The following is a 24,605-nucleotide window of genomic DNA, read 5'->3' on the forward strand; positions in this document are numbered from 1 at the left end:
ATCCCCACCAGACCCCAGGAACGGGGAGGGTCTGCAGGAATCCATTCACGCTCTTCCGGGGGGGCGGGGGGGGGGAACCGGTGGCACACCGGTGAACAGCTGTGGCTCTGTGTCCCTGGGGCTCCTGAAATTCCGTCTTCTGGAGTCAGCGCTGCCGTCTGGTTCCGGGATCCAGAGCTCCCGGTACTGGGGGACTTTCAGAGCTTCTGGTGAAGCTGCCCTGGGGAGTTTGGATGGAGGGCCTTAGGAGGCCCTGCTTTTGTTAGCTGGGACACCAGTCAGAAGGACCCACATGTGGGTCGTACAAGATGCAGGTTTCAGCTCAAACGAGGAAAAACGTTTTCACGGACAGTACCATCCAAAGACAGAAGAACTCTGGCCCAAGCTGCTGGGCACCCTGTCCTTGGATGGAATCAACCAGGAGGTGCAGGCCACTTGATGAGAATCCTGCGGATGGAGTCAAAGACCCAAGCGGGTGCGGGGACTGGATACGGACGGAGACCTCTGGTGGCTCCACCTGGGTCCAGTTTCCCACAGAGGGGCTGATGGAGTAAGGACCGAGGCTAGCCGGTGGGGGGTCACATAAGGCACCTTTTCCCCCAGGAGGCGAGGGTGGGGCAGGGAGGGTGGGTGCCTGGCTGTGGATTCCTCACAAGTTGCCGAGGGCTTGTTTTCAGGGCAGGGCCTGGCGGGTGGAGAAGCCCTGAGGACCAGCGACCCCGACCTTTCCCGCTGCAGGGGGCAGGGTGGCATTGCCCTGTGACGAGAGCTGGAGGGCCGGGGACCCAGCCCAGCCCTTCCCGGGCTGCCAGCCGGGCTCTGCTGCCTGGGGCTGGGCTGGCCTGCAGAGCCCTGGCTGCGAAGCCTCCAACCGGCCTGCTCGCCGGAACGTCTGCAGCCCGGCGTGGGCACGCGGAAGGGCCGCTGCCCACCCCCCACTCCAGACTGCTGCAAGCGGACTGGCGTGTGCCGCTCGCGTTCCTGCGGAGTTAAAGGCACTGAAGTCCCTCCCCGTCCCAGGCGGGTCAGACCCTGGAGATGACCCCGGACGCCAGCCTGGGGGCTGACGGAGGGCCCCAATCCTCCGGTGACAACCCCCCCCCCCCCCGGCCCCACCTCCCTGTCCTCTCCTCTCTCGGTACCCCTTCCGCGCGGGGCCCTGGGTCTCCAGGCTCCTCTGATCTCCCCCTGCCCCCGGGGGTGCCTCCCCGGCGGCGCCGCGCCCCCGCGCTCAACGCAGGGCCTGCCCGCGTCTGCGCCCCTCGCGCGCTGCGGTGTCCGGAGCCGGAGCCGGAGCCGGGCGGGGGTGCGGGCCCGCGGGGGCGGCGTCGGGCGCCTTCCTCCGCCAGTCCCTCCCCGGCGGCCGCCGCTCGGCGCCTTTAAGGCAGCGGGAGGGAGCGGCGAGGCGGCGGCTGCGGCGGCCGAGGCGCGCGGGGCGGGGGCGCGGGGCGCGGCGCGCGGAGTCCGCTCGGGGCCGGAGGAGGCTCGGCGGCCGGGGCCGGGCCGGGAGCGGCGAGGAGCGCGCGCGGCGCAGCCGGAGCCCGCCGCCCGGGACATGGCCAAGGCGGGCCGCGCAGGTGAGGGCGGGCGCGGGGAGGGCAGGGCCGGCGGCCCGGGGGAGGGACCCGCGCGCGGCCCAGGTGAGCCCCCGCACAGGTGGGCGGAGGTTCCGGGAGGGCCGGGCCCCGCGCGTCCTTCCTGCGCCCCCGGGTCCCTGGAGGGGCGCCGCGGGCGGCGGTGGGGGGGGGGGGGCCGGGGCTGCGGCTGCCGGGTCCCGTCCGGCCGCCACCCCCCCTCAGCTCTCCGGGCAGCCCCGGAGCGCGCGGGCACCGGAGGGGCCGTCTTGAGGCCACCGCTCCCTCCCGCGCCCCCAGCGTCAGCCCGGACGCGCCCCCCCACCCCCACCCCCAGTGCCGCCGCTCGCTCCATCCGGGACGCGGCAACCTCCCCCCCCCCTCCCCCCGCGCCACCCAGCTCAGTCAGGAGACCCAGATTTCTTCTGGGGAAGGAGGGGTACTGCGCGCCGTCCCGCCCCCTCCCCCACCGACCCCGGACGCAGAGCCGCAGGTGCGAAGGTCTGCGGGGTCTGCAGGCCTGCCTCCCGTGGGGTCCCGCGGGCTCTGCGCTCCCTCAGGCGCGGGCATTGAGGCCAGCGGGGTGAGGGAGTGGGCGTCAGTCATTCGTTCGTTCCTGCATTCATTCATTCAGCCAGGCGTTGATTCCCCAGCGTCCTGCGTGCCAGACCCGAGCTGGGCGCGGGGGGGGGGGGGATCAGGACGGCCACCCGGCTCTGCCCCCGTCTGCCCGGTCTGGGCCTGGCGGCGCCCCCAGAGGCCCCGGGGGGAGGACAGACCACCAGGCTGGCGCACAGTGGCGACACTGGCGTGTGTAAATGCACCGTGAACTCACCCCCGGCCTGTGACCCTGGCAGGTGCGGTGCTATCCCTGGGGACCCGGCCTTGGTCTGGCACGAACCCCACCCCTCTACCCGCAAGCAGTGGCCGTGATGGAATGAGTGTGAGTTCGCCCGTTCGCACACTCGGGCGAACACCCTGGTCCGTGTGCACGTCCACTGCCGCCCCACGGGTGCTGCTCGGAACCTTGGGCCGGTCCGGACCCCCCTGTACGCACGCTGGGCGTGCGATTTAGGGCCCGGAGGAGTCCTGCCGGGGTGGGGCTGGCTGAGTGAGACGCATCTAAACACCCCTTTCTCACTTCCCTCCCTTTCCCCTCCTGGAAAAGGCTGTCTCCCTCTTCCTCCTCCAGGAGCCTGGGGCCTTACCCACCCCCTCGCCTCCCAAAGGGCACATGGCAGGGTGTGTGTCCCGCCCGCCGCCCCGCTCCGCGTGTGCGTGCACAGCCCTGCACAAACCACCTGCCGGGTACAGTCACCACGGTAGAGGCTAACTGTGCCGCCAGAACTGGGTTCCGGGCAACATGCGCAGTGATCCCGGGAGGGTGGAGATGGTCCTGGCCCCCCTTTAAGGCATCTGGAAGCAGATCCTCAGAGAAGCTCTCCCTCCAGGTGGCCCAGAGGGTCTGGGCAGAGCCTGGGCACCCAGCCAGGTCTGCCGGACTCTAAGGGTGCTGAGTGACAGGCTTTCTCCATCACTGCCCCGTCAGGCCACCCCCGCACCAACGGTCTGGGGTGCAGTCGGTCCCTCTACCGCGGCCTGTGGGTCGTTTGGCTCCCCAGCTGCCAGTCCGTGGGCATTTGTTCAGTGCCGGGTGAAAACTGCCCCAAGCGTCTGTGCCTCGTGCGGCTCTAACATCTCGTCTTTTCTGGGCCATTCTGTGTTCGGCCCTTCCCTCCAGGGCAGCCCTGACCCCTCCTCTGTGGATCCCGCGCCTGTACTCGGCCACCGCTCCAAGGAGCCTTTTCGGGATTGAGCCAGTGAGATGGGGTTACGCCTCCTTTTCTCAATCTTTCTGGGTCACTTTGCATTTTGTCAACGTCCCTTCTCTTTAGGCTCTAAGCCTACTGACCTGAAAACAGCTTCCGGTAACACGTGTATGGGACCCACGGTGGCAAAGCCCGTGTGCAATGATCGGTGAGCTTTAGAACAGAGGTGTCCTCGCGGGCGGGGGGGGGGGGTGTCCCTCTCTGCACGGCTGGAGACACTAGGGCCCAAGGAGGGGACATAACAGAGAGGATTGGCTGTTCGGGACTCTACCACAGATGGGCAGACTGGTGATCAGAAATGATCAGGCCTTCACTGTGGGGTGCCATTAGAACCAAGGGTGGCTGAAGGTGGGGGTGCAAAGCCTACAAGGGTACGCTCTGTGGCCTGGGAGACATTTCCTCTGAAAACTGGCCAAGGGACCACCTAGTGCGGTTTGGGCCCCAGAGCCACCACAGTGCGTGACTCCGGGATCATCGTATTGTAGCCCAGTGAATGGTGTCCCCGGGCTTGTGCAGTGTACCGCCTGAGCAGCCAGCCATGGCACCGTCAGCTATATCAGACAGGCGCCGAAGGGAGGCAGTGAAAGGACTTTCACTTGGTCGGGGGGACCCAGGTGCAGGAAAACATGCTGTGAGCTTCCAGAAAGGATTGGATAAATTACAGGGTGTGGATCTCAAACGGGTTACTACTAGTTCCCAGCGTCTGGGAGATTTCAGTCACCCAGCCCAGAAGTGTTGTGCCCTGCGTCCAGTCTTGAGGGGAGGGAGGGCCCTGTGGGAGCTCCAGGTCCGGTGGACTAGGGCGGGGGTGGGCGAGGCCTCCCTGGGGGGACAGCTGTTCACACCCAGGCCTACCTGTGGTCATCCTCCAGTGCGGTACAGACCGGAAGAAACTAGGGGTGGTTCGAAACAGGGAGGGCTGGCGCTCTCTAGGAGCCGCGCCTCAGAAGCTGGCCGATTTGGGCAGGAAGGTGGCGAGGGGCAGGCCTTGGGTCAGCTAGGGGCTGGACGAGGAATTTTCCCGTGGAGGGGCCAAGGTAGGGTGGAGGTAGGGAGGGTGGCAGAGGGGTCCTGAGGGTGGGGAGAACGGTCTGGCCCTGCACGGAGGCCCTGGAGGGCGTGCGGGGCAGGGCTGGGGTGCTGGAGGGGTGCATGGGGAGGGGCGAGGCTGGAGAGAACTCCGGACAGAGAACAGCATGGGAGGCGGGGCGGGGTGGCGAGGTAGTCCCTCTGCCTGCTTCGAGGGCGGCTCAGACCCGCGTGGCAGAACCCACTCTGTTGGGAAGGGCTGGTTCGGCTTCCTGCCCCTGCCCCCCCCCCCCCCCCCACTCCCAGTGCCCCAGCGGTTTGGGACCTCTCAGCTGGGCAGGGCCAAGGCGGGTGGGGAGGGGGGGGCTGCTGGGCCTTCCAGGCTGGAGGAACCAGTTTATTTGCTCCCAGGAGCTGGCCGCGTTCCGAGGGCCTGTGGGCTGGATTGCATCAAACCCGTACTCTGGGGGGGCGGGGGGGGGGCGAGCACTGATCGTCCAGTGGCAGGGACAGGGGGACACTCCCAGATCCTCCTGTTCAGAGCCCTCGGCAGGCCCGGCCAGGCCATAGAAAGGTGGTGGCAAGCCGGGCATCGAACCTGCATCTCCAGAGTCTCGGTTCGGACCTTGTTCTGCCGTCACCCAGCTTGTCACCATCTCCAAGCCAGGCAGCGTCCTGGGCCCCCCTGCTCCAGCCGTGGCCAGATCTCTCGGAGGAGGGTGGGATTCTCAGCACTCTGGGAAGCTGCCGGGGGATTCAAGGGGCCAGTCTGAGGAACCCCCAGGCCTCGGGCACTAGGATGGCTCGTAGGTGTCTGGGAAGGGCATGGCGTCCCGCAAGGAGGTTGCAGATTCATTCGGAGGAAACGCTGGGTCCAAATCAGAAGCCAACGTCCCAACTCATGGCTTGTCTAAAACTTTGTCTCTGAGACGCCTTCTCTGCAGCGATGGGAGTGCTGGAGCTCTGGCGGGTCTCCCGCCCTCTGCGGAGCCACCTGTCCCGGCGGCTCACCGGCGGCCCGGCAGGCCCCAACTAGAGACCCTTTGCTGCCCCGAGGTCTGGGCCCAAGCCCCTGTCCCAGCAGGAGGCCCCTGTTTGCGAGGCAGTTGTTCGGGGTTCGCAGGTGGGACACAGAGTGTGAGCCCACGGCTAGACACCCCTGGCTGGGGCCACATCGGATTGGCCAGGAGGCGTGACGTGTTTCGTGGATGTCTTAGCGTGTTGTGATGGTCCCCCCCCAGGAGAAGTCTGGAGGTGGCCGACCCCGCCTGTTAATCATGTGCGGGGCGGGGGACCGAGGCCAGAAAGGCACGGGGTCGCCCGGAGACCCATGGGGCTCCGAGTGTGGGGATGTCCCGTGGAGTCCAGGCGTGGGGGTGGGAGGCGCGGGGTCGGTGAGCACAGCCTGGCTCGTGATGTCGGCTGCCGTCCCCAGCATGCTTCCACCGGGCGGCTCGACGGCGTCTCTTTCGATGAGGGTTGCTGTGGCTCCCATTCCGTGGATGAGAAAAACGGAGGCCCAGAAAGATCGAGGGTCTGGTTGTAGACTCCCGTGAAGTGAGAGGCAGAGCTGGAGGTGGGACTCGGGTCTTGTCTGTTCTCGGATTCGCCATTCCTAGCGGGGAAGCTGTGCCACGGAGAAGACGCTGGTTGATCTTGAACCGTCTCTCGGTTTCCTCATCGGTGAGGGGGCAGGAGGAGGCGAGGAGGAGAGCTCGGGGGCCAGGACCAGCCCCCTCCTCGCTGGTTTGTGCCTTGGGGGCCCCCTCCCCCCTCTCCTGTCTCCCAGGGACCCCCAGAGGCGTGGGGGGCAGGGCAGAGGACAGAGAGAGCACATGCCTCTGGGGGGCCTGGCCTGCCCATCACCAGATCTGCAGCTGGGCTGGGGAGGGGGCAGCCGGTCCCCCACCTAAGGGCTGGAGTGGGAGGGGGCCGAGAGCATAGCAAGTTAGTTTGGAAGCCACGTGAGATCCCAGCACCACCCCCCCCCCCCCGCCACGCGCCCTCGAGCTCTCTCGACTCCCCGTTTTAAAATTCTTGTTTTCTAAAGAGAAAGAAAATGCTACATTGCAACCCCTTTTGCAAAGGAAGGAGCCGTAGTGAGTCACTCCGGAGGTAAAGCCACCTCCAGGGCCCCACGCCCGCCCGCCCCCCTGCACAGCTGTGTGGCCACAGTCCCCGGGGTACACGTGTGGGTGGGGGGAGCCTCCTGCCTGTAAGCGGCTCCGGGGTGGGAGCAGGGGCCCTGCCGAGGCACCCGCCCCCCGCCTCCAGGCTCTTCCGGGGCTGCATTTACAAGGTTCACTCTCCGGCGGCCTGAGAGCCCCCTTGCGCCTGTTGGCTCGGCCTGAGGCCGGGGGTGGCCTGTCTGGGGGGCGAATTCAGGCCCCGGGGCGGGGGGCGCGGGGGCTCAGTGTGCGTGGTCAGGGCCGGCGGGGACAGGTGCTCCCTGGGCTTCTTGGTGCGACTCTTCCCCAGGCCGGAGTGCCGCAGAGCAGAGCGCGGGGCTGACCCTCCAGGGGAAGGTGCCCGCGGGGTGTCTGGAGCCTGCCTTCCTTGGAGAGGGTCCCCCCCCCCCCCTTTGCAGAACTGAGCGGGGCGGGCCGGCGAGGAGGTGTTCCCTTCCCAGATGACCCGTTATTCTGGAAGGGAGGGAAGGTAGCAGCCTGTCAGCCGGGTTGCCGAGCAAGGGTTGGAAGCAAAAATAGATGTGGCGGAGCAGAGAGGCCTCTTCGGAGGCGCCTGCCGCCGGGGCCCGTGCGCTGGGTGCCCCGTGTGTGCCCTGCTCAGGGAGAGACCTAGGTGTGTGGGATGCGGGGTGAGCCCGCAGGGGCAGCAGCTGTCCGCGAGCCTGTCCCTGGAGGCTTGCGGCATCCGCGGCCGGCCGCCCGTCATCACGCACACACCTCTGACCTCTGACCTCCTGTGCACCTGCTCCAGCCAGTCCGGATCCGCGTCGTCCTCCTCCTCCTCCTCCTCTTCCTCCTCCTCCTCCTCCTCCTCTTCCTCCTCCTCCTCCTCCTCCTCCTCCTCCTCCTCCTCCTCTTCCTCTTCCTCCTCCTCCTCCTCCTCCTCCTCCTCCTCCTCCTCCTCCGGATGCCTCTGCCTGGGGCCGTGGCCTGAGGCTTCCCTCTCCTGCCTTCACCCCCCCTCCCTCCCTGGGGAGGCTGGTCCCCGCTGAGCAACTCTGGAGTCATCCCTGGTGGTAAAAGAGCTATTTTCAGCCTTCCCATTACTGCCCAGTGTGCAGGGGGTGTCTATCCCTTGTTGGCTCTTCGTTCCCTTTGCGTGCGGTGTCGTCTGGAGCAGCGAGAGCCTCGCGCAGCCCCCAGGGTCCCCACCGCGGCTCCTGGGGCTGCGGATCAGCACCCGATGGGGGGCCTGCCCGGCAGAGGCGGCCTGGGGCCCCACCCTGCTGGGTAGCAGCCTGGGAGCTGCAGGTGGTAAGTGCCCACCTGGGGTCACCGTGACCCTTTCCCCTCCCTGCTCCTTGCTTCGGGCTCACGGTAGGTAGCCTGTGGTGCCCTTCGAAAACCCGGGCCGGCTCAGCGAGGTGGGGGTCTCCGCAGCATCCTCCGCGGCCCGGGCCTCTGTTTCCCGCTCCCTGCAGGGGCTCCTGGGGGGGACTGGCAGGAGGGCCCCCCGCCCCATCTCCTGTCCCCCACCCGCCCTCCTGAGGAGCCCTCGTGGCAGGTGCTATGGGAGCTCCCCTCAGTGGGAGGGGCAAGAAGCCGGTGGGACAGAGGGGGGCGTCTGGGGACCACTGCTTCCACCGGGAGGTCAACTTGTACTTGTGAAAAGTACAACACGTAGCCAAAGCTATTAATCGCTAATTGCCTCCGGAGTAACGTGATTAACGGGCATTTAAATGCTATATTTATGAGAGTGCCCGCAGGTCTTCAAGAAGCGTATTTTTTCAAAGTAACTGGTTTGGCCAGCCTTGTCCTGTTGGGAGACGGGGATCCTAACCCCGCTCTGGCCCGCGCCTGGGAACGGGGCTGTGACGGCGGCCGGGCCAGCTTCCTCCGTGCGGCTCTCAGCTGCAGGCGGGGGTCCCTGCCCCCCCTTGTTGGGCTCACGGGCCGTGTGGGTCCCTGGCTGCACAGAGGAGACGCCCCTTGACGGTTCCCCGGGGGCCGGCGTGGCCGGAGTCAGGGGAAGGCGGTGCGAGTGCGTTTGCTCGGTGGTGCCCGATTGGCAGCTGGCTCTGTGACCGGGCAAGGAGAGGGGGCCGTGGCCTGCCGTGTGGCCGGGTCATGGCCGCATCTGTGCTCAGGGCCGTGGCTCCATACGTGGGCTGCTGCAGGTGCGGGCTGTGGTTGTGGCCAGGTTGCGTTGTGGCTGGTCTCAGGCTCACTCTGGACTCCTGGCATGGAGCTGCCTGGTCCCCCAGAAGCTGGACTCCTCCCGGGCCCTCCAGGATCTGGGCTCCGGGTACCCGGAGCCCCAGCAGACAGGCCCTCCCAGGGCTCCCCGCGTGTCCCCGAAACAGCTCAGCCCCATAAGCTCATCAGTGGCGCATACGGCAGTTTGGGACATGTTTCCATAGCAACCAACCCCCAGCCAGCATTGGTTTCCTTCGATGATGCTTTTTTTCTGGAAGCAGCTTCTCCGAGCCTCCCGGTCCCTCCCTAGTGTCCCCACAGCCCCGTGAGGTCTGCCCTGGATTGGTCTGCTTCCCAGACTCATCCTGACCCCAGGGGGGGCCTGAGGACAGGCCGGGGAGGGGGGGGGATGCTCCCCCGAGAGGCCCACCCCCGTGGTCTCCCCTGAAGTGGGCCGGGAGAAGCTATGGGCCTGTGGGGGCCGCACCAGGTATCTGCCCCAGGGAACCCACAGCCCGGGGGCAGGCAGGCCTGGACCCAGGTGCTCGAATGGGCACGGGTGCGGGACCTCAGGGGAGCACGGAGGAGGCGGGGCCAGACCGGCAGCATGGGTGGGCATTAGCAGAGGGTGGGCTGGGGGACCCTTTGGGCACCGGCAGGGACGGGCAGGGACGGGCAGGAGCGAAGACGGCGTGGAGGGAAGGAGTGCAGTTCCCAGAGGCCGTGAGCTGCCGGGGCCCAGGCCGGCAGGGGCAGGGAGCACGTTCTGGCCCCGAGAGCTCAGAGGCTGGGGGGGGCGGGGAGCCGCACCAGGGGAGGGGATGGGGACGCGCCTGCTTGGAGCAGTTCCTGTCGTGCCCCCTGCGCCAGTTTTAGGGCCTGAGGACAAGGGCCGCCCTCGGAGTTTCTGTGTGTGAGTGTACCGGTGGAGGGCCAGGCCCCGTGCTCGGCCTCTCTCAAATACCTGTTCATTTAGGGGCGCCTGGGTGGCTCAGCGGGTTCAGTGTCCGACTCTTGATTTCCGCTCAGGTCCTGATCCCAGGGTCGTGAGTTCGAGCCTCGTGTTGGGCCCTGCACTGAGCGTGGAGCCTGCCTGGGATTCTCTCTCTCGCTCGCTCTCTCTGCCCCTCCCCTGCTCACACTCGCTCTAAAAAAATTTCATTCAGTTACTCCTCATGGCCACCCTCTGTAAGTCCTGTCCTTACCCCCATTTCACAGAGGAGGAAACTGAGGCACGGCGTGGTGTGGTAACACTTACTGAGAAGCCCAGCGGACAGGCGGCAGGGCTGGGGCTTGAACCAGCACCAAGGGGGAGGGTGAGCGGGACGGTGGCTCACATCACACGTGAGGCAGAGGGCCCGGCTCTGGGGAGGGGGGGCCCCCGCCAGACCCTGCGTCTCACTCTGTCCTGCTCGTGGACCCCTGGGAGCCCGGGCGGGATCAGAGCAGCAGTGAGATGTGGCTCCGTGTTGCGAGGCTGGGTGTGAAGCTGTGTGAGCGTGTCTGTGCGAGCCACATGCAGGCTCCGCGCTCTGTGTGTCCCCAGGGTCCCCACCGCCCACAGGGAGTCTGGTGGCCTGATTGTTTCCGCAGCATTGACGGTAGCGAGACCCACACTCTGGAGCCGTTCTCGTCCATGCGTGTGCACGTGTGTTTGTAAGTGCACACGTGTGGGTGTGCACGTGTGCATGTGTGTGCGTGTGTTTGTGTGTGTAGGTGCACAAGCATATGTGTGTCCGTGCGTGTGATGGACACAGAGAGAATGGGGACAAGGGCCTACGTGAGCCACAGCAGAGCACTTTTCTCTCTCAACCCGTGTCCCCTGAGGCACGTGTTGTTGGGACGCAGCATGTGTCTCCTTGGCCTCAGGCAGGGCGGGGGAGGGCAGGTGCAGTGCTGGCCACCCCACCCCAGCCTCTCGGGGGCACTTGAGGGTCCCTGGAGGTCTGGGACTTGGCAGGTGTTACCTGAACACCTGCGGAGTGTGGCTGTCACGGCAGACGCCTGGGTCCCCTCCTTGCTCCTTTGAGCCAGACTTCCCATTTTGGAGAAGGTTCTAGATCCAGCTTCTTGTAGAAGCGGCCTGATGGCTTTGACCCATGTCTTTCCTTCCTCCCAGCCTGCCCACCCTCTCTTTAAGGCTCGGGTGAAGCCCCCTCCCCGGGAAGGCCTCCAGGCTCTCCAGCCTGCAGGCCCTCTGCCTGGGGACCTGTGTCCACACCTGTGGGGCGCAGTGTTGACATTTAGTGCTGGGCCAGGCTGGCCTAGGGGGCTCCACTGGGTGCTGGGTCCCCAGGCTGCGTCCCAGGGGGAGGGACTGCTCTCTCCCTAACTGCTTCCTCCAGGCGCCGTCTGGCCCCCATCTGGCCCTAGAAGACCGGGCCAAGCCCGCGTCCCTGGCTTTACAGGGCTTTGCCCTCCGGCTGGGCTCCTGGGCGCAGGGTGGGGTCTCCTTCCGGCGGGCTCTTGCCCTCGGGCTGGGGAAGGGTTTTCCCTTTTCCCTCCAGTCCTGATATAGACCTTTAAGTCAGTGTGGTGGGGGAGAGGGGCCAGAGGAGAGCATGCGGGGTGTGCTGGGGGGCGTCTGTTGGGCCTTGGAGGAGCAGAGGGGTCTGTGGCCCTGGGGGGAGGGCGCCCCGGAAGCCCCCGTGCCCATCTGACCCTCGGCCCGGCTCCTGAGGGGCTCAGCGTCCCCCAAGTGCCGGGATGCCGCGTGCGGCCGCGGGCCGTGTGCGCAGAGTCTCCCGACAGTGAGGTAGCGCCTACCCATCTCACAGATGACAAAGGTGAGGCCCGCCAGCTTCCCACGCTTCTGCCGCGGACACGTAAGTGGTAGCGAGGAGCCCAGGTTTGTGCTGCTGCACGGCTACACGCTGGTCTTTCTGTGATGTTTTCACCCGCGGCTGCGAGCTGGCAGGTGTGCATGAGGGACACGGACGGGGAGGGGGTGATGTGGGAGCGCGTGTGAGTCTGTGTGTCTTCAGGACCGGCTCAGGGACGGGGAGGGGCTTTGGGAGGACGGCGCTCTCCAAGGAACGCAGGTGCACCTTCCGATGTCCACGTGGGCCTGGGGATACCCAGATGCTGACCCGCAGACCCGGTGGGCAGGCCGGACAGGTCTGGCGTCTGGTCGGGCCTCGCCTCCGTCACTTACCAGCTTTGTGACCTGGAGCAAACAGGTGCAGGACAGGGACGCACGGTGCCCTCCGGGGGGCTGGTTAGGGTTCCTCTAGGTAAGCGGGGGACACACAGTGTCCTCGGGGGGCTGGGTAGGGTTCCTCTAGGTACACGGGGGATGCACGGTGTGCTCCGGGGGCTGGTTAGGGTTCCTCTATGTAAGCGGGGGATGCACGGTGTCCTCGGGGGGCTGGTTAGGATTCCTCTAGGTAAGTGGGGTGTCTGGCACATTCTGTGACTCAGCACGTCACTTTATCCATTTGCCCAACATTTCTCGGAGTCCCCTCCCCGGGACCCTGTGCTGGACACGGCATGCAGAGAGAGGCAGCGTGGGGACCAGCTCAAGGACACTTTACCCTCCAAGCCCTGGGGTCACAGAGCCCAGACGCTAACGGTGTGGCCCTCAGTGCACCTGATCTGTGGGCCCCACCCCATGCTTGGGAGACTCCCTGGTCCTCTTGACATCGGGGTCCCCCTCTTCCCGAGTGTGTGGGTGATAGAGTCTGGGTCGTGAGCCCCCTGTCCACAGCGGGCAATGTCCCACCCGGCTCGGCCCCCTCCCCCCTTGCACCTGTCTCCCCTCCATCCGGCTCCAGCCACGCGGCTTCTTCCCGCCTCTCAGACGTGCCCAGCTGGAAGAATGTTCGCACGCATGCACTCTGTCCGTGTACCCCACACGTGTGTGTGCAGGAGCATGTGTGCATACACACGTGCACACGCACTTGGTGTGTCTGGCCCTGTCTCACGATGGACACCCTGTCAGAAAGGCCTTCCTCTCACACCCCCCCAAGTCACCCGCCCATCACTGCTTCCCTTTGTCACATAGTACCTCGCTGAAAGATCTGCTGGAGGAACAGGGGAAGGGCACACCCCCACGTGGAAGCCAGTCATGGCTGCTGCTTGGCGCTGCCCGCCTTCATGGGTTCTCGTGTCTGCGTGCGTGGACAGCTGAGACCCCACCCCACCCTTTCCAGACATTGTTTGCGGTGGCCCCTGCCTGAGAGGAGGGATTTGCAGGTGTCCAAGCAAACTTACCGTATGTTTCAAAAATTTTTTGAGAGAGAGAGAGACAGAGTGTGAGTGGAGGAGGGGCAGAGAGATGGAGACGTAGAATCCGAAGCAGGCTCCAGGCTCTGAGCTGTCCGCACAGACCTTGCCATAAAATTGCTGTATTTAAAAACCAATGCATAAATAAACGGTAAAAATATTTTTTTAAAACAGGGGCGCCTGGGTGGCTCAGTCGGTTAAGTGTCCCACTTCAACTCAGGTTCATGATCTTGCAGCTCATGAGTTCAAGCCCCGCGTTGCGCTCTGGGCTGACAGCTCAGAGCCTGGAGCCTGCTTTGGATTCTGCCCCCCCCCGCCCCACCTCTGCCCCTTCCCTGGTCATACTCTGTCTCTCTCTCTCTCTGAGAAATAAGTAAACATTAAAAAAAAAACCAACACTGCAGGGATGCATTTTGAAGGCAAGAATAAACCGTAAACAAGGTAAAATGTGCCTTTGAACAGAAATTCGGGTACCGACTTTGGCCACAGAGGAGAGTCAACCGGCAGGTGAGGGTCTATTCGAAAGGAGAGACACACGAGAGTTCAATGTCCACAACTCCCTCCGTGCTGGCCTGTTCTTCAGGCCATGATGCCACCGTCAGCTGCTCGGGGAAGGGGGCAGAGGTAGGAGGCAGGGTCCTATTTTCTCCACGTCACTCTCTGCTGCGGAAATCATCTTTGTCAGTCACCCGACCCAGCTCTGCGTCCCCCGCGCCCCCGCAGAAGGTGAGCTCCGTGCGGTCCCCACCCTCTCTGCCGCCTGCTCGCCGCGGTGTCCCCAGCACCCAGCGCGGTGCCTGTGGTCCGGGCAGCCCTGTCTGACACCGAGCCCCCTCCGTCTTGGCCCACCTGCAGCGGGGAGAACGGCTCTCCCAGCGGAGCCAGCCCAGCTTCCCCGCAGCCGGGCCCTCCTGCCGGGGCCCCCACGAAGCCCAGCCCGTCACACACGTCGTCGGCGTGGCAGCAACCTAGGGTGATGGTGGCCCAAAGGGACGTAGTGGGGGTGGCGTGTGAGTGACAAATTCTGGAGACTTTCTCTTTCTCAGGCTGTAGAGCGTGTGTGTGTGTGTGTGTGTGTGTGTGTGTGTGTGTGTGTGTGTGTAGAGCTAGCAGAAACATCCTTGCCTTTTTTCTTGGATGGAGTGTCTCCCAAACAGGTGCGAGGGCCACCATGTTGGGAACTTCTCCCAAACCTGAACCCTCGCTATTCAAGCTCAAGAACCAGGGAGACTCGGGTAAAGCTTCAGATGAGCCCATCACTACTTACACGCTTGCAGCCCATGCGCGCCCCCCCCCCCAACTCAGGGACCGAATCTTGGGGCCAGTATGACTGTCCTGACCATCCAGGTGCTCGCTTCTTGGGAACAGGATGGATTTGGACCACAAGGGATGTTGGCATGTTAATATGGCGTGTGTGGTGGGTTTTAGACCTTTAGTATCTGTTGATGGAGAAACCATATAAAATTAATGTAAATTCAGCAGAAGTTTATCTCGTCGTACTTTTGGTATCACCGAAATTTCCATATCCGTTTGATTTATACCTACATGCACTTCTTTTTGTGGTTTCACTATTTTTTTGGTGATATTGTAAGCGGTATTGTTTATTTAATTTCAAATTCTCATCCTTCGTTGATAATATAGAGAGTGCAGTTGACTTTTGTATATTGACCTTATATGCGGCGATCTTGCTATATTCAACTATTTGTTCTCATAGCGTGTTTTGGTTTGTGGGTTTTGTAGAACTTTTTTATTTTAACAAGGTTTTAAAAAAATTTTTTGGATGTATATTTATTTTTGAGAGAGAGCACGGACAGGGGAGGGGCAGAGAGAGAGGGAGACACAGAATCTGAAGGAGGCTCCGGGCTCTGAGCTGTCAGCGCAGAGCCCGATGTGGGGCTCGAACCCACGAACCGCGAGATCATGACCTGAGCCGAAGTCGGACGCTTAACTGACTGAGCCCCCCGGGGGACCCCATAGAGCTTTTTTCTAAAAAAGATGTTTATTTTGAGAAAGCGAGCAGGGGAGGGGCAGAGAGTAAGGGAGAGAGAGGATCCCAGGTGGGCTCCACACTGTTAGCACGGAGCTCGAACCCAAGAACAGTGAGATCTGAGCTGAAGCCAAGAGTCAAACACTTAACAGTCGGAGCCCCCAGGCGCCCTGAGCCTTTGTTTTCTGTGTAGACAATGAGGCCATCTGAGAACAGAGGCAGTTTTGTTTCTTGCCCCGTCTCACAGCCGGCTGGATATCCTCCACCTACTTCAGGGACACAGTCCCTCCCCTCATTGGAAGTACTCAGTTTTGGTGCATCCCCTGTGGGAAATCCAGGGCGCGTGAGCGGGAGATTGCCAACCACCGTGCCACAACGCCCGCCTGGCGGGTAAGAATCGAAAGCTTCGAGGGTCCCCGTGGGGAGTGGGGCCCAGACCCAGCTTTACACCCGGAGGTGGCTTCCGGGCTTCAGAAAGGGCTTATTGCCTGGCGCCCAGGCTGGGTGTGTGTTTGGGAGTTTGTGGGGGGTGGGACAAGAGGGACAGGCGGGAAGCGGTGTCCCTGGGCCGGCGGGGCCGGCCTCACCCTTCAGGAACAGTTTATGTGCTGGGGTCTGGGCCCCGGGCAGGGAACAGTGCCAGCATCCTGCAGGGGTGGGGCGGGGCAAGGAGCGCAGGGACTGGGCACAGGGGGCATGGGAGCCGTGGCCGGGGAGAGTGCCCACCTCTCACTTGCTCATTGGCCCCAGCCGTGTGTCCCCGACGGGCGCCTCCAACATGAGTCAGAACTGAAAACGGATAGTCTCCGTCAGGTTTCTCCCCTCGCACGGATGGGGAAACCGAGGCAGGGGCATTGCTGCTACAGGAGTGCGGGTCTCTCCGACACAAGACTTGTGTGCCTGGTGGCCAGGGCTGAGGCCCCAGGAAAGACGTACCCTGTGTGCCTGGTGGTTTTACCATTTGCCACAGAATCCAAGATGCGATCAGTAGCTAGGATGCACTATTATTTTATAAACCCTGGAACTATGTGGGGGCTGGGGGCGCTGACCCCCCCCCCATAGTCAGGGGCTGGGGGCGCTGATCCCCCCACAGTAAAAGCTCTGCATATGACTGGGGTCCCTGGGTGGGTCAGTTAAGCCCCTGACTTCGGCTCAGGTCGTGATCTCACGGTTCGTGGGTTTGAGCCCCACGTCAGGCTCTGTGCTGTCAGTGCAAAGCCTGCTTGGGATCCTCTGTCCCCCTCTCTCTCTGCCCCTTCCCTGCCGGTTCTGTCTCTCAAAATAAATAAAAACATTTTTTAAAAAATTTAAAAAATCTGCATGTGACTTTTGACCCCCCCAAACTTAACTACTGATAGCCTACCCTTGACCAGAGCATCGCCAGTAACAGAAACAGTCGATTAACACGTGTTCTGTGTGTGGTATGAGTTACATACTGTATAAGTGCAGTAAATTAAAGCTGGAGAAGAGAAAACGTTAAGAAACTTACATGAAGAGAAGCTATATTTACAGTGCTGGAGTGTGTTTATTGAAAGAGGAAACCCCTGTGTGAGTGGGGGGTACACTGTGAGCCACGACACAGGGTTAAGGACGACGCACTCCATGGGGCGCCTGGGTGGCTCAGGAGGTTAAGCGTCCGACTCTGGCTCAGGTCACGATCTCACGGTCCGCGGGTTCGAGCCCCGTGTCGGGCTCTGTGCTGATAGCTCGGAGCCTGGAGCTGCTTTGGATTCTGTGTCTCCCTCTCTCTCTGCCCCTCCCCTGCTGGTGCTCTCTCTCTTTCCCAAAAATAAATAAACATTAAAAGAAATTTTTTAAAAAGCGAGATGCACTCCGGTTTTGAAGATGTTGGAGTGCGTGAAACAATGTGCACCTTAGAACTGATAAGGTAGGATGGTTTATAAAATTAACAGTCCCGTGAAATTACGTGTTCCGTGTAAACGCTGCCTCCTTCCGGCCTCCCCCCGTCAGGTTCTGCTCTGTGGGGATAGTGTCTGGCTGGCATTTGGGGCACGCCCTTCCCGCCACGGCGCTGCCTCCGCATGTACGTGCGATGGCGGCTGATGTGGACACTGGCCGTGCCCCAGGCCCTGTGCTAAGGGGCGCTGTGTTGAATTTGCTTGAGTTTTCCGACAGGCGGCCCTGTGTTGAATTTGCTTGAGTTTTCCGACAGGCTCCCACCCCCACCCTGCTATCTGAGGCACGGAGGGTGGGGGGCCCTCTGTCATCTCACGGCTTGACCCCTGGCCCCTTCCTCCCCCGACCTGAGCTCTTGACCAACACGCCGCGCGCATCCTCCTCAGACGCGGGAGCGTTTTTCGGGACGTGGGGCCCACGGCACACGCCGTCCCGGGACCCACCTGCCTCCCCCTCCTCTCCCAGCCACACCCAGCGGGCAGCCTTCCCCGCGCACACACCAGGAGCGACTGCGTCCTTGCGGCCGCCGCGAAGAAGTCCCTTTATGGGCGTGTGTGCGCGCACGCCCCGTCCCTGCGCCCGGGCTCTGGGATTTCTTCCCAGGCCCTGGAGCTGCCAGAACGCGAGGGTTAACCGTGCACTCCTGACTGCTTCCTCAGGAAAATTACCGGGTCAGTTTTGTCCTGACGCTTTTCTGGTTTCAGTTTTGGCAGTTAGATCTCAATCCCCTGGGCAATGCCCAGGGTTTCGTGTGCCTGGGGACGGGGGGATGGGGAGGATGTGCTGGGCACCCGCTGGTCCACGGTGAGGACCCAGGTGCCTGTGGAGGTGGGGCGGGGGGTGTTCCGGGTCTGGGTGCGCCCTTCCCCTGACCATCCCGGGGACCCCTCGGCCCCCCTCCCCGCCCCTGGCTTCTGTGGACGTTAGTCATCATAATTACTAGGTCTGAGATGCAGACTCTGACTGTACATCTCTTCTGATCCTTTGAGCTCCGGGCTGATGGTGGTCGGTTCTTTAGAGGTGGGGAAACTGAGGGTGTGGTGTGGAAGGACGGCCATGCAGGTTGCAAGCGGCTGGGACGGCGCGGGGCTGGGGCTCAGGCCGTGCGTCTGCGACGGAGGCCAAGGTCCTGGCCGGGACATGCTGCCCGGGTATCGGCTGCCCCACTCCTGCACCCTCCTGCCCTCCCCGGGCTGCGCCACCTGACCGGCCCCGGACAGAGACGCACGCTGGAGCACGTCGCCCTGCGCGAGGAAGTGCACGCGACCGGCGTGATTTTCTGGGCCCTTCTCCCCTGTTCCGCCGACCTTGACGTCCCGTTGGCAGAGGGTGGCGTTGTAAGGCGGTGGTGCCTCTGAGCGGCCACCGTGACCAAGGCCCCTTCCCGCCGGTGTGTGAGCGCGAGGTCCAGCGCTCACCCTGCACGTTGTGCTGTGCGTTCTGGCACACGTGGAGCACTGTCCGGACCGCTGCGGGGGGGGGGGGGTGGAGTGCTGAGCCCCCGCAGGGGGTGGGTGGGGGGGTGGGGGTGGGGTGCTGAGCACGGGGCAGTGGGGGGGTGGCGTTCGTGCAGCTTTACCGCTCAGCTGGGACTGGGTCTCAGGACTGGCTAACAGGTATGTTCTCTTCCACAGGTGGCCCTCCCCCGGGCGGCGGTGCCCCCTGGCACCTTCGAAACGTCCTCAGCGACTCAGTGGAGAGCTCGGACGATGAATTCTTTGATGCCAGAGGTGAGTGAACTCCATCTTCCCGCCACTGGCAGGGTGAGCTTTCTAGAAGCCTCACGAATAGCATCTCTCCCTCTTGGACGCTGTGCCCCACACTTCACGTGTGCCCGATTCTGACTCCCCGAGGCAGGGGCACTGGCTGTGTCCTTGGTCCACCTCAGGGGCTGTGACAGGCACTCGCTGAGCTGTAGAGGCCTCTGGGCGTGGGTGCTGCCCTCCTGATGCTGGTGGTTTAGCGGGAGAGGCAAAACCCAAAAGTGACACGGAGGAAGTCACCCTCCCAAGGGGGTGATGCCCCTGCATAAGTCAGCGGGTGTTAGCAGGGAGTGGACGCAGGTCCCTAACTTAGTGGGGTTGGTAGCGCCCTCTCCGTAGTCACGAGGGGAAGGAGCCTTCTGACGGAGGAGGTGGCCGGTGTGATGGCACTGAAGCAGGACGGTGGCCCTTCCAGGGACCCAGGGGCCCGTGTACCAGGGGTCAGGGGCCTGGCACGAGGGGCAGAGGAGAGGCTGGCCGCCTGCCTGAGACCCTGTGCCAGGCACATAGGATCAGTTGCAGAGGGGATGCGGGGCAGTGAGCAGGACTGTTGGAGACCTCCCGTGGGTACCAGGGGGGCACGTCCAGCAGGTGCGAGGGTGGCACATCCAGCGGGCACGAGGGGGACACGTCCTGGGGGCACGAGGGGACTGGCGGGTGGCGTGTCAGAAGGCGGGATGGGGGCACATCCAGCGGGCGCGAAGACGGCATGTCCAGCAGGCACGAGGGGGGCACGTCCAGAGGGCACAAGGGGGTCAGCGGGCAGCATATCCAGAGGGTGCAAGGGGGGCACCTCCAGCGTGTGCGAGGGGGGCACGTCCAGTGGGCACAAAGACGGCACGTGAGGGGGGCATGTCCAGGCACGAAGATGGCATGTCCAGCAGGCACGAAGGGGGCATGTCCAGGGGGCGCGAGAGGGGCGCGTCCAGCAGGCACGAAGGGGGCATGTCCAGGGGGCGCGAGAGGGGCGCGTCCAGCGGGTAAGAGGGGGGCACGTCCTGCGAGTAAGGGGGGGCATCTCCAACAGGTACGAGGGAGGCCGGTGGGCGGCACGTCCCGCGGGCGTAAGGGGGCATTCCAGGGGGCACCGGGGGGGGTTGGTGGGTGGCCCGTCCAGTGGGTACAAGGGGGCCGGCAGACAGCAGGGGCGTGGTCAAGGGGACGAAGAACAGGAAGCAGGGAGTGGGGACGGGCGCGCCAAAGCGGGTGCGCGTTTCCGGCTCTGGGCGAGAGCGCGCACGCAGGGCAGGTGTGGGCGCCAGAGGGCAGCGGACAGAAGGTCCCCACGGTCACGCTCGCCTGGCTGCCTCCCCCACCCAGGGGCCCCGGTCCTCACCTGGCCGGCTTGGCCCCACCGGGGAAGTCACCGTATCTGGGGGGCTGACGCACTCCTGGGACAGCCAGCTGTAAAATGCCTAGCGAGATGGGGTCTCGAAGCAGAAACAGACCGTGTGCTGGGAAGACATCTGGGCCTGCAGCAGGACACCGGGGACGTGGCCTCATGGTCTCAGCCACACCATTGCCCTTCTCTGGGCCTTAGTATCCAGGTCAGCTCTGTGCCTCCGAAAGTGGGGAGTGCCCAGTTCAGGTGCCTTTCAGGGAGGCACAGGGCACAGCTGGGCAGACCCCAAGCCAACCGACACTCGGCCCATGTGGGACCCGTGTGCTGTCTCCCAGGGGTGTCTGGCCAGAGCGGCTGCCGGGACTGCTTCTCCATAGCAACTAGCGCACAATGTGACAGCAGTGACGTCAATATTTTGATGCTTAGAACGCTTTTATTTAAAATATTTTGCAGTTCCTCAGGGCCGGCTTCCCTGATGACGGGACGGCTGGCAGCAGGAGGCACTGGGGGCGGGCCTGCTCACCGGCTTGCCCCCTGAGCAGCTGTGGGCACGTCCTGCCCCCGCCCTGCACCCCACAGGCTGCGGAGGCCCCCTTCCTCCCGGTTGCCCTCCCCACCCCGTGTGCTCTGTGCTGTCCCCGAGACAAGGCCGTTGGAGTCTCCATGGCTCAGGCAGTCAGAGGTGAAGCTGTCCTTCTCTGTCCCCTGGGCTGGGCGAGGCCCAACAGGCAGTCCGCAGCCCCCAGGTCCGGGCGGTGAGTGTCCCGGACTCGGGCAGGAGACCGTCTGGGTCCCTGACACCCTGGGCAGAATGCCGGCTCCATGGGCCACGGCGGCAGGCCCAGGGCCTCGCGTGGCTGGTGAGCGCCGCGGGGTGGGTGTTGGGGTCCAGGTCCCCAGACCCAGGAGAGGTGCCTCCCTTCTGTCAGAGGATATCTGGGGGCCACGGCCCAGTCTGCCAGGGCTGGGGTGCAGAGCAAGGGAAGACTCAGGGGGGCCCAGAGGGGCCCGCAAGGTCTTGGAGTTCGGCACCACCACCACCGTCTCCGGGCTGGGAAACTGAGGTCAGAGCGTTGGGAGGCTTGCTCAGGGTCACCCAAGGTTACTCGAGGTCAGGCCAAGCAGGGGCTAGAATCCACTCACCTGTGAGTATCTCTGCTCCTCGGGGATGCTGCCTCTCACAGCGGGGGTGTGGCAGATGGGCGCTGTCCCCGTGCTTCCGTAGCCACCGGTCAGCGGTGGGGGTGGGAGACAGGCGAGCTGTAAGTAAGGCAAGGGAGCAGACTCCAGCAGACAGCGAAAAGCAGAAACTGGAGGGGAGAAGGGGAGAGGGGGCAGGGGGAGGGAGGGGGTGAAACTTGGGAGATGGTGTCAGGGGTGTGTCCGATTGTCAGTACCTACCAAGTTGTATTTGCATTTTTTTTATTATTAGTTTTGATGTTTATTTGAGAAAGAGAGAGAGAGAGAGAGAGCGTGAGCTGGGGAGGAGCAGAGAGAGAGGGAGACACAGAATCCTTAGCAGGCTCCAGGCTCCGAGCTGTCAGCACAGAGCCCGACGCGGGGCCTGAACCCACAAACTGTGAGATCATGACCTGAGCTGAAGTCGGACGCTTAACCCACTAAACCACCGAGACGCCTGCCTCAAGTTGTACTTGTGAATACGAGTGGTTTGTTGATTGCCGTTCTGCTCAGCGTCGCTGTTCAAAGTGAAGGATTTGCCCCCCTCTAGCATAAGGGAACACGGAGGGGTGAGTGAGTGAGCAGGAGGCACCCGCTGCTGAGGCCCAGGCCCCTTCCCTCCGCTTGTTCTCTCGGTCCCCTCTCCCAACATCTAGACAAGAGCCGGCTCGTTGCCGTGGACCCGCACAAGCGGCCTGGTCCCCGAGGTCGCAGCCGAGCCCAACCAGGGGCCCAGCGGAGCCCTCCCCGGGCGGGACATTGGAGGTTTCCGCCTGCCGCCTCATCTCCCGTGTCCCCTGCTCTGCTGTCCCCATGCCCGGTGGACACCCTGCTCCCCTCCTGGTGCGAGGCCGGGCGGAGAGCTGCCCTCGGTCTTGTGGAGACCCGGCTGCGTGCTCCAATCCCTGGTACCTCCCAGCGAAGGGAACAGGATAAAGCACTGATTTTACAGACCGTGGCCGGTCTCCTGGAGAGCAGGGGGCACATCTCTGGGCTTTTCCTGTGGGCAAACAGCCTCCACCTGGAAGGGAGGTAGCAGACACAGGTGCAGGCCGCCAGGGGCAGAGGTTGGGCCAGTGACTGGCCAACGTGTGGCCCCAGGTGAGTCTCTGGGGCCCGGGCCCCCTGGTGTTGCACACAGCCGGGGTGGGGCTGGTTGTCCCCGGGACGAGTGGGCTGTTGATGCTGTGGGCACTGGGAGATGGAGCCATCCCGGGAGCAGAGCACAGGCGTGTTCCTGAGCCTGGCCCTGTCTCTCCGTTAGGGGTGGGAGCAGAGAAGCCGGTGTCTGGGGGTGGGCACCTTGGCCCCCGTAGATTTTACAGATTCACAGTACTCTCCTTCACCCTCATGATGGCCTGTTGGAAAGGGCTCCAGAGCCAGAGCTGTTACTCCCAAGGAAGAGATGAGAAGACAGGAAGAGTTGAGGGCACGTGCAAAGGCCCAGGCTCACGTGGGGCAGAGTTTAGACTGGAATCCAGCCAGGAGCCTGCCCAGAACACAGCGCTGCCTAGAGGTGTAGACATGTGCCAGAATGGAGCACTTGGGGCTCGGGAAGTCATCTGGGCAGGTGTGGATCCTGGGCGGGGGGCTGGGCGGCCGATCCAGGACGTCCAGGGCAGGCCACCAGGATTGCAGGACTCTTGAAATAGTGTACCTGGGCTTCAGTCCTGGCTCTCGCCGGTGACCTTGGGCAAGGTACTGAGCTACTCCGTGTTTCAGATCTCTCGTCTATAAAATGCCGATGATAAGGGTTGTACCTTTTCAGTATCGTGATGAGAGTGGGGTGAGTTGGTATTTGTAAGGCATTATGACCATCTCAGTGCAGAAGAAACATTTCATCAGCGTTGTTAAATAAATCAAATAGGCGAGTCCATGAGGCTGGCCGAGGTGTCCCAGCCAGAAGTGGGGGAGAAAAGTGCTGAGCTCCAGAGCGGTCAGAACTCTGGACAGCTCCCCGTGCTCGCCAAGTTGGTTCCATCTTTGGCCGTGAAATGGGTCCTGTCCCTTTATTCTCAGTTGTCACGAGCTTGAGGATTTTCGCCACCACCCTTTAGTACCTGCCCCATGAGAGAGGGCACAGCATCCTTTGCCAGGAAGGCCTGTCACTTTGCAAGCGGGGGCAGGGCACACCTGTGGGTTTGTTCTTGAGGGAACGCCCCGCCTTGGGACAAGGGACTGAACCAGGTGTGTGCAGCTGTCGTGTGGGACCCAGGGGCTTGTGTTTGGTGTGGTTTGGGAATATGGCCCCACTGACTTCTTCAGAGTAATCGCTGAGCTCAGGTTGGGTAAGGGCACGGATAGAGACAGGGTTGGGGGGGGGGCGTGAGGAGGATGGGGGTATCATTAGGTTCATAAGGTTGAGATGAGAGTCAGTGGTTCTGTACAGCTCAAGGCTTGTTTGGAGCCAGAATTCCACGCCCCGGTTACTGCAGACCTGCTTCTGCCCCATTCAAACCCCAGATACCTGTGGCAACCCATTCTCATGCAGAGGAGAAACCATAATGTCTTTATCTGTGGGCACCTCGTGTGCTCCGAGACCGTCATCCCCCTTAGCTCACGTAATTCTCATGGCAGCTCTTCGAGGTGGACCTTGCCAGTCCCGTTTTTCTGATGGGAAAACTGAGGCTCAGAGGAGTCAAGTCACTTACCCAAAGAAAAACTCCTGGCAAGTGGCAAAGTTTTTCTTTTCCTTCTTTTCAGGAAACACCACCCTTGTTGCCAGGAACGGAAACTTGTGTGGGTTTGCACCCTTTCCCAGCACTGTCCCCTGGTTACTTTTTTCAGCCGCAGCTGGGGGGCCCCGTGGGGCACAGCAGCGATGCCTGCTTGCGGCGGAAGCTTCCTGAATGTGTTGTACTGTCCAGAGGACAGACACGTCCAGCAGTCGAGGTCTGCGTCAACGGCTAGGGTCACCTGAACACAGCCTGTCCGCTCACGCCCATCTCTGCTTCCCCCACAGAGGACATGGCCGAAGGGAAGAATTCCATCCTCATCGGGATGAGCCAGTGGAGTTCTAACGACCTGGCGGAGCAGATGGGGACCTTGGGGAGACTGGAGGGGCACCAGGGTGAGCCCCCGGGGTGTGTGTGAGCGGATGGGGTCCTTGGGGAGACCGGAGGGGCCCCAGGGTGAGGCCCCGGGGTGTGTGCACGCGTGTGCTGCGGGAGTGCTGGTGCGGACAGCTCGGGGCCAGAAGTCGGGTCTTCTGTAAAAAGTCTTCTGTCCCTCCAGATGCCTCCCCTCCCCCTACCTGTGCCCCCTGAGCTCTGTGACCTGCAGGGACCCTCGTGGGTGCTTGCACATGGCTGTCTGTGCAGAGCAGCTCCAAGATGCTCGGGCAGAACTTCCTGTGTCCCTAGGATGAGCACGGGGGGCATGGGTTATGAGGGGCAGGTGGCGGGGGCCAGGCTCCTTGGAGTGGGCTGGGGGTCCG

At 63.2% G+C, this 24,605-nt stretch overlaps 1 protein-coding gene across 2 annotated transcripts in view; it reads left to right on the top strand.

Moving 5' to 3' along the window:
* Positions 1 to 1,432: 1,432 nt before the first annotated feature.
* Positions 1,433 to 24,605, top strand: part of PITPNM3 (PITPNM family member 3) — a 69,156-nt gene continuing 45,983 nt past the window's right edge. The window contains exons 1-3 of one of the 2 annotated variants that reach the window (XM_086685656.1): positions 1,433 to 1,577; positions 18,520 to 18,615; positions 24,132 to 24,239. In XM_086685656.1, coding sequence (XP_086541782.1) covers positions 1,556 to 1,577; positions 18,520 to 18,615; positions 24,132 to 24,239 — 226 coding nt within the window. In that variant the 5' untranslated portion in view covers positions 1,433 to 1,555. The remainder of the gene's footprint in view (positions 1,578 to 18,519; positions 18,616 to 24,131; positions 24,240 to 24,605) is intronic. The other variant, XM_086685657.1, reaches the window with a different exon arrangement.

This window comes from Puma concolor, chromosome E1, assembly GCF_028749965.1.
Source record: "Puma concolor isolate L17-30 chromosome E1, mPumCon1.1.hap2, whole genome shotgun sequence".
NCBI classification, from domain to species: Eukaryota; Metazoa; Chordata; class Mammalia; order Carnivora; family Felidae; genus Puma; species Puma concolor.